The 9,235-nt window shown below is 41.7% G+C and overlaps 1 protein-coding gene across 1 annotated transcript; it reads right to left on the bottom strand.

Annotated features, from left to right (window-relative positions):
* Positions 1-1,314: 1,314 nt before the first annotated feature.
* Positions 1,315-6,057, bottom strand: LOC148004076 (disks large homolog 5-like). The gene is made up of 5 exons (XM_087564063.1): positions 5,921-6,057; positions 4,719-4,887; positions 3,355-3,504; positions 2,536-2,722; positions 1,315-1,595 (listed from the first exon to the last, which is right to left on the bottom strand). Exons 1-5 carry the CDS (start codon positions 6,045-6,047, stop codon positions 1,581-1,583), a joined length of 648 nt encoding a protein of 215 aa, XP_087420189.1. The 5' UTR covers positions 6,048-6,057; the 3' UTR covers positions 1,315-1,580.
* Between the last annotated feature and the right edge of the window lie 3,178 nt (positions 6,058-9,235).

Below are 9,235 nucleotides of genomic sequence, written 5' to 3' on the forward strand. Positions count from 1 at the left end.
GAAAAAAATACTTTTACAACAGGAACCCAGATTTGCCACGGAAAAAGGGCAGCTTGAACTGGCCCACCTAGGTTCTGGATTTGCACAGGCTTGCTATCCAAAAGAAACATGTGCTCACAGCTGTAGGCTGCATTCACTATGGTTGCTCTTGAGGTTCCTCCCTAAACGGCTTAGATTAAGATAATTTTCTTAATATCTATCAAAAGAATTCATTATGTGCAGCAGGCCTACAGGAAGATAGTTCCCATTCTGTATTTTATAAAATGTGCATAGTAGATATGGTCATCACTGATACTAGGTGAAGTATCTGCTCTAATATGGAAACTAAGTGATGCTGGAGGAACATCCTGAATCCTCAATGAGCAGTGGGGCCACCTGAGCCCTGTATGGATGCCTGGTAGACTAACACATTGAGCCTGCACAGCTCAGTAAGAATACACATTTCCTGAGATCTCTCTGTTTAATTTGAGGTACCCTGTCCACCTAAGGGAGCACATGCCCTGGAAAGACAAAAGCCACCTGCAGGATCTGTGGTGATGCCTCACAGGTTAGAACCTGCAGGATCTGTGGTGATGACTCACAGGTTAGAACCTGCAGGATCTGTGGTGATGACTCACAGGTTAGAACCTCTGCTGCTCTCTCAGAAGAAGCACGTGGTTCCCAACAATCATCTACAACAGGGAATGTGATTCCTTTTTTTGGAGTATGAGGGAAATTCACCCAGGACAGGCCACAGACATACAGTAGAGAAAAAGACCCATTGACATAAATGATCATTCTACGCCTAATCCACAACAACACAACAATAAAAACACAGCATATGTATGGTCTAGGACAACAGCATTTATCAAAACCTATTTCCCAACATGACTTTGGAGGTCATTATCTGTGGGGGTATATTGACAGTGTATTGCAAGAAAGACTGAAGCATATGGTTCTCCATTAGGATTACTTCCATATACCTTTGGAAATGTCAATTTGTCTACAGCTCTACAAATATGAGTGTATATTAGTCAAAATGTGCTACACAGGATCAATAATGAACGTGTGTTGTAGACTGTTTTATTAAGATTAGCAGAAAACATGACCGCATGGATAAAGTATGGCAGTGATCACATCATAAAATGTGCATCCAAGAAAAGAACATATTATCCACACAAAACACACTATCACTCTAGGTAACCATTGGTGGCTTTGAATTTACTATTTAGCCCAGGAACTCTGGACCGTGCAGAATCCATCTTTAGCTGTCAGTTCTAAGAGCACAAGAGGGGACAGAACACTTGAATAAGCAAGATGGTCTCAAGAGTCAAGAGATAAAAATCAAGTTTTATTCATAAAGAATACAATTTAAACAAAAAATGATTAAAATGAATATTAATATAAATATCTAAAAGTATTTTCAGATGTGAAAAATATTAACAAGAACATATAACTATGAAATAACAAAACAAAAACTTCATTTAAGATCATAACAAAAATATTTCTAAACAGTATATACTTAGTGAACATTTAGAAGCACAGTTATATTGCTGTCTTCTCTAGCAGGCAAAATGGCAGTGCAGTCCCCAAGTGGTCTCTCAAGTGGTGTTATCCTAAACAGAAAGAGAATAAGTTATCATTCAGTCAGGCTGGCTTAGTGAAAGATAAATTTAGTGTTTCTTAGCAAAAAATAAACTATGAGGGAGAGTATTCATCCAAAAAATGTTGGTATTATTCAGGATGGCAGTCAGCGGGGGAATCCTGAGAAAGCAACCTATTCTTCAGGAGACTCTCTTCCTGCTGTGTGTCCCATTCCAGCTCTTTTGCAATTTCTGAGACCAGGGAGAGGAAGGCAGTTATTCAGAAACTGATGTGTTGGGGACTTGCATGCCAGCTGTCAGGTTGCTGCCTTCTACCCACTCAGATCTATTTTAGGTCACCATTGATTTGTTAACTGATAACATTGTTGGTGTGTCTGTGGGCAGGGCAAAGTCTACAGCAACCCTGACAGTAATGTGGGCTGCCCATCTGGGCCTCAGACTTTAACCAGTGCAAACCAAGAACAGGGCAATGGGAAGAGACCTCATTGGGTTGCAGGAAGAAATGAGAAGTCAACCTGTCACCAAGATGAAAGCCAATGACAAAGAATAATTTGCCATTTGCACTCGGTTCTTATCTCTGAAAGGTGCTTCCCAAGGGAGGTCACATGACCACAGAATATCATTTATCACAGGAACAAAACTTGTTCAAAGCGCTACATAGCATCCATTCTATCACAGGGACATGCAGTAATATGATAGGTTATTCATCTGTCACCATTTCCAGACTGCAGCTTCAAAAAGAGCACCAAAGCATAGTTGTTAATAAGTCAGTTCCTGAAAAGTGGTTGTCTTCCCAGAATACTCGTGCACAGACAGAGGAATGAACATTCCATTGCATGAGGTGGTTGTATTGTTGGAGTGTACATTATTAAGGTGGTAGGGAAATCAAACATGTATCAAATTGACAAATGCAATCAAATATTTTTAGGCTGACACAGCTGCTTGTCCCTACCAGATGTTGCTTGGTCTGGATGTTGTTGGTTTTCTCCTGTTCGTCTTTATCTTTCTTGTTCAAATCAAACAAAAATTTCTGTAGCAGCGGTGCAGAATCAAGCTGTTCTGCTTTGCTCTCCTTTCTGAATGGGAACAACTTCTTCTGCATACATATCTTGTCCATATGGATCCGGCTGGGCAGGTGGCTGGAAACACACACTGCATAGTTAGATCCTGCACCCTCTTCCTCCTATTCCTACTCCCAAGTCCCACAAACTCGCTCTGCACCCAGATACAGTGAAAATTCATAGAATACATCTTGATACACACAAGGCTGCTGCACAAACATCAAACTGCCAATTCAGGGAAGACTAAATTGTTTCTGGGATCCAAGTACCAAAAAGCATTCATTTCTCTCCAAAACAACAGGGGATATACATCTATCCATGGAAGCAAAAGGCATGGGGGCAACATTAATAAATAGTGGGCAAATACCCTCAAAGGAGGTCAGTAGAATTAAGGGAAGGTCATGTTATCCATGTGGTCCACACATTGAGTTTTGTTAAACCTGGTGTGACCGCAGAGGCCCAGTTCAGCCTATTAGCCTTTTGGTGAGCTGAATAAGTACTGGTCTACCTAGAACCTTCTGAAGATGCCTAGACACTCTGGGTATGAGTAACAGTCTCCTGTGGACCTAAAAACTGAGTCCAAAAGGCCCAGGGCACAGTGATGTTTAAAGAGCACAAGACCTGGAGCCAGAGCTGCAGACCTCCAATCAGAACAAAGGATGGCACCTGTGGGCAAAGCACAGTTAATGGCCTCTCTGACCAGTGCTCACCGATAGAAGTTAATTTCCTTCTGGAGCTCCTGAAATTTCTCACAATGCTCGATGTTCCTCATCTCTAAGTTTTGCAGTAATGACATGACCTCCCTCTCCTTTATCTTCAATTTTTCATGAAATGGATTTAACCTGACATAACGGCTGGCCCTAGGAGAGTAAAACACAATGAACATCTGCGTTTAGGAATATATGAACTCAGGCTGGGTCTTCTAGTACCCCAGCCCTGGGAAGACAATTTCTGAGTTCTACATATTGGGAGCTTCTTCAGCTTCAGAAAACTGTTATTCTGGGCCCAGGACCCCATAAGCTCGGCATCGAGATAGAGTTCCCAGGTTCCCTTTCTTCACTCAGAAGGGCTGGATCTGCAGTCAAGCTAGTTATGCTAACAAGGGCCTAGGCCACAGCTCTCCCACATCCAAGACCTAGAAAACTGTGATTTCAATTTTCCTGTTTTGACAACAGGAATTCTACATCCTGAATAATTAATATTATAGAGACACACAATTCACACAATTATGGAGTTGAGACCATAAATCGCCACAAAATTATAATCTGCCCAAATGGCACAAATATACAGACAAATGTGACCACATTGTCAAAGAAGTGTGCAGTTGAAAGAGGGGCTCCCAAAACAAATCACTCACATCACCATGAAATTGTTATACATGAATATACTCAGGAAAAAACATAGACCCCTAGATTCCAAGTGTGGGGGGAAATATAAACATATAAAAATTGTGCATATGCATGTAGGTGTGTACACACAGAGACACAGAAACTGGGACACACACACAGGAAAAGAAAAGTAAACAGTAAGAGAATGAAAAAGGGAGCGAAATATGCAAACGGAGAACACAATCAGAATCAGAAAAAATGCATGCCACATTATTGGCTCAGAGGTAAACAAAAAAGAAGGAAAAGCCCTGTGTCTCTGGCCATCTAGTCAAACATTGAGATGAACAATTTGGGATCTGTCACCTCAGGCTACTGCAACAAGAGTCCAGCACTCAGTCACCTTCCTAGCACACACCCAAACTCACGGCACCTAGAACCTTGCAAAGCTACCACCTGTCAAGGGCTTTCCAAATGCACACTGGGAACTCATGCTCCAGTAACTTTATCCCTGAATTCATCACTAAGGCCACAAGTTCAGATTTTCGGCTGGAGGCAGCAGATGAGACCATTTCCCATCTCACTCCTGACCAAGGGTCAGGTTCTGAATCTCCTCTATATCAGAAATGAGGTTTAGGACAAGTTCTTTGGGAGGCACAGCTTTCTAGACCCCAACACCTTAATAGAATAAGATGGAGATGACATTGCAGGTCCATGAGTGACACAAGGCAGTTTGGAGCAATGCATACCTGTTGTTCCTGTATCTCTCTGTCACGTAAGTCAGGAGATCTCTTAGCTCATTTCTCTCCTCAGTAGCTGACTGCAGCTGTCTAATCAGTCTCTGCTCTTCTGTGTTGTCCCTGTTGGTCTCCTTGTTGATTAGCACAGGGCCAGGGGATGATGTCAGTCTCCCATCATCTGTAGGTAGAAGAACACAAGTGAACATTTTTGGGGAAACTGATGAGTGTGCATAGACCATGGCAAGCCCCAAACAGGAGGAGAACATGTGTACAACACAGTGTCACCACAAAGAGTTTGTTGTTGCCTAAGAGACCTCCTCAGTGGAAGTCAACTCTCCCAGCACTCTATAGAGACCAAGAGATGTCAGATGCCGGGTGTTCCCTATGCCTGCTGACCCATGCTCCATGTACCGCAGAGATGGCTTCTACGGGATTGTTATCAAGTTAACAGGGTACAACTTTCTTTCAGGACCCTCACCGCTGTACTTTCAGAAGTCAGATGATAAATTCAACCTCCAAAAGATTTGAGTGATTGGAGATACTCAGATGTCCTGCACTGATACTCTAGGCCACACCAATTGGAATTTAAAAGCATTGTGGGGGATCTCATGGTCAACGGACTTATCAATTCCCCTAACTGAAACACCAAATGCCACAGAAGTGCCAATTGGTTGCAGGCTGAATCTTGGTCTACCTGCTACAAATAGTTTAATACTGTAAAAAAAATTTTTGTAACACACAAACTCTAATTTATAATGCTAAGGATGTCCCATCTCTGCCAATTAGAAAAAGTCAGAGGAGTTCTAAGAACATAAGGCCAGAAGCATAATTCTCTCCCTGATAGTAAAGACAGAGATCTACTTTATTTAAAGAAGCAATCAGAGTGAAGTAGATTGATGCCCTGTCTAAATTCAATAAAGTTGGACACTCAGTGTCTCCTGATGGTGTTATTATATCAATGTAACGTATCATATGCACGTTAAAAGTGAAGGCCAGAAGTTCACAGAATAATAGCATTGGCCTTACCATATCCTTCCTTTGGGGATGGGCAAACTAATGTTCTGAAATCCTTGACTTTTAGGAATTGTGATCTTCATGGAAATTCAATTCCTTTGCAGATACTCCAGTTGTTCTGGCCTATTGCTAGACAGGTCAGACTAAGCCTATTCTCCCTCTGACAGAAAGCTCAGCATACAATTCACAGAACTTACTCAGCATTCCCCAGGCCAGCTTTCGTTGTCCACCATTTATTTTTGATGAAAGGCGAGATTCCCTCACTCCAGTCTTTCCAAAATCGGCGTTCACTCTCCCAAAATTCTTGCCAAGCCGGGAAAACATGTCTTCCTGTGTATCTGCCAGGCAGGGACTGAGAAAAAGTAGGACACTGGTGGTTACTACAACACTGATGACATCACAGAGGATGCCAAGAACTCTCTAGGACACAATAGAATGTCCAAGAAGGGACCGCTGATGTCATGGTGAACAGACTTTGCCTCTCTGCTAATAATCTCCCTGTACAGTGAATAAGCTGAGGTGCCCTTTCCTAGAGACCTTCCCAGGGCATAGCCACTGAGCAACTCCTGCTTGCAAGACCAAATTTTCGTCAAGGCTTGATTATAAAAACCTGAGTAATTCCTATGCATTTTAATGAATTTTTCCCTCTAAATCCTGCTCAAAAATATCTCATTAAGTCAAATTATCCTTACTCATCAATATCAGCCATTAAAAATTCCTGAGAAATAATACCAGTTTGAATAAGCAGTCAGAAGGTTCTCCTGTCTCCTTATGTACACGTGCTTGAAATCACATCAAGAAATAGCCTGTAGGTTAGGTTGCGACATGGGTGTGTGTTATGGGAACACTCATGAAGCCTTGTCCTTAGCTTAGCATTCAACAGTTGCCACAAAATCCCTTAGGAGATAGAGTTGAAATCATTATGTTGTTCGGAACAGTGTGGAGTCCAAGTGCCAAAGGAAAGTGAAATGTAGGAGCCACCAATGGAGGCACCCACGTGCTGCTTGGGGGTTCTCCTCTTTTTACTAATGTCACCAAAGGAGCATTGCTCACAGGCCTCTGTAAGCTCTACCATGAGATTCTGACTGACAGTTTGTGTCTTAGGCCTTTCACAGGGCATGCACTATCTTCTCTAAATTTAACCCCATTCTTCTAGTTTTGAGACCCAACCGGTGATTATCTCTTAACCCGCACTATCTTCTCTAAATTTAACCCCATTCTTCTAGTTTTGAGACCCAACCGGTGATTATCTCTTAACCCCTATGCCCTGTTTTGGTCCATATCACTTCCCTACCATGTCTATTCTGAAGCTCCAGCTTCAGCTTTCCTCACGCTATGTTCCTCTGTAAGCCTGGAGTTCTGCCCACATACTTTCTGCAGCATATCTTGCCCTTCAGATCTGTATTATGTCCAATTGGCAGTTAGACAACACCTAAGAGATCTCTCAGTTTGTGTTGAGCTGGTGAGAAGGACAAACATCTACAAAATAGCAAACTTGATGATGGACCGTAGAAATGACAAGACAGTAATCCTGCCAGCACTTAGCTCTCTGCCAGTAAAGAACTAACAATTGAAAGTTGACATACCTTAGTACAAAGGGAGCTCACCTCATCATTTCCCCTTTTACACCACAAAAAATAACTGTCTTTAACACTGATCAGCTACATAAAATGAGAAAATTTATAGGATGCATCAGATAAGAATGACGGTCACAACATTTAGTCCATTTGTATTTGGTAAAATTGGAGAAGGTACTTCATGAACTAAATTATATTAGTGTAAAATTTTGTACCTGAATCATTTTCTCTCACTTTTTAAGCTTTTTTCTTCTCTATTTATCATAGTTTGCACTTATTAACCATAACAACTCTCCTGAAATGAAAAACAATTTTGTTAATTTTAAATAATTTAAGGGTTTATGTGCTTCATCTTTATAATTTTACACCTCTTTTGTGGACATATTGCCATTTTTTTTCTTTTTTCAACTTCCACATGTAGATTATTTTTTCTCTGATATGGAGAAGGATGCAAGGGTGGACTTCAAATATGAGGTGATGGTGGATATCAACGGAGTTGAGCTGCATGATATGAAATTCACAGAGAACAAAAAAGGAGTTTAAAAAAACTAAAATGAGCACAGTGGGGAATGAAGAAATGAATGCTTAGCATGGAAATGTTCGTCAGTAGACTCTGCATTTGTGGCGTGGTCTGGGTTTGGGTGGGGTTCTGGAGTAGTCAGAATGTTGTCTGTTCTGGTCCTTCCAGGGAAACTCCTCCCTCATCTCTCATCCCTCCTCTGCCTCCACCTCCACCTCCAACTGCCATAACTGCCTCCTACTACAGCAGCAGCTTCTGGGCATCTGCCTTTCTGCTCAAGCAGAAGTGCTCAGGGGTGATACAAGATTTGAAAAGTCCAGGGGAGCAGTCAGGCCATGCACACTCTGTTGTCATCCCCGTCAGGGCTCAGGATTTATGGTGCCAGAGCGGTTGTGGCGGGCATTTTGATGCTGCAGTGGGTTGTCTGTCGAGCCCCTCATTCTGGACCTCCCATGACCCCCTGGTCCTGTCAGGTTCCTAGTTGTCACATTCCTGTGTGATTGTGAACTCGTTTCCTTTTCTGAGTCTCATAACAAGAAAATTTAAGAGTAAACTATCTAATCATCTCAATGTGAGACCTGAGAAGGAGAAATGTTGCCTGAGTAAACAGGAAATTCAGAGCAAATAGCTTCCAATTCTAAAGAAATGACAGAAATTGTTGGCTACCAGACAGACAAATTTTTCCATGTCATTGTGTCATCCACCCCCAGTTGAACGGGTCATGGGCTCTGACAACAATCCTTTGAAGTAGGTCACTTGAAGGACTATCCTCTTTTTGTTCTCCAAAGCCTGGGACAATAGACTTCCCCATCATCCACTTCTCCACAGTCTGGACAACTTTCTGGCAGCAGTGGAGGTAAGTGGGTGGTATTTCACCCCATGGCAACCTTGCCACATTTGAAGGGAACTCCAGTTAGTGTTCTTTAGTTCCCATCATCTTCTTCAGTCAGACTGGGGACACTGCCAGGAGTTGAGGTCTCTCCCACTGTGAAAAGCCTTTAACTATTTGGACATCTGAAACAGCAGATTCTTCAGATCTGTAAAGGATTTGAGAACCGCCTTTTTATGTAAAGTATATCTCACTGGACAAACGTGGCTTTTTTCCAAGGGATTCACTTTCTCTGTACCTTTGAATACATATAAAAGAAGCTAAATAAAGCTCATTTCTGTACCAACTGAACTAGTACCTAACATCACTAGAACACTGATTATTCATAGTTGGATAGTACTATTTGCATTCCTTAATTATCCATGGCAGTGTACAGTAGTAATTTTATACAATTAGAATTATACACCACATTGTGAATAAAATGCATATACTTATATCTGAAACAAGATTTCAATCTTTTATGTAAATACAATTTTAAATTCGAAATCCATGACATCCTGAAATATTTGAGACTTGGTGTTGCTTT

The sequence above is a fragment of the Rattus norvegicus genome, chromosome 8 (assembly GCF_021556685.1).
Source record: "Rattus norvegicus strain SHRSP/BbbUtx chromosome 8, alternate assembly SHRSP_T2T, whole genome shotgun sequence".
In the NCBI taxonomy this organism is placed as follows: Eukaryota; Metazoa; Chordata; class Mammalia; order Rodentia; family Muridae; genus Rattus; species Rattus norvegicus.

What these genes read in the sequence shown, in the direction of transcription:
- LOC148004076 (XM_087564063.1), bottom strand. Translation starts at nt 6,047, where the DNA reads ATGTTTTCCCGGCTTGGCAAGAATTTTGGGAGAGTGAACGCCGATTTT. An exon ending in GCTGGCCTGGGGAATGCTGA is followed by an intron (nt 4,888 to 5,920) that starts GTAAGTTCTGTG and finishes TTCTACCTACAG; the next exon opens with ATGATGGGAGACTGACATCA. An exon ending in AAGGAAATTAACTTCTATCG is followed by an intron (nt 2,723 to 3,354) that starts GTGAGCACTGGT and finishes GTGTGTTTCCAG; the next exon opens with CCACCTGCCCAGCCGGATCC.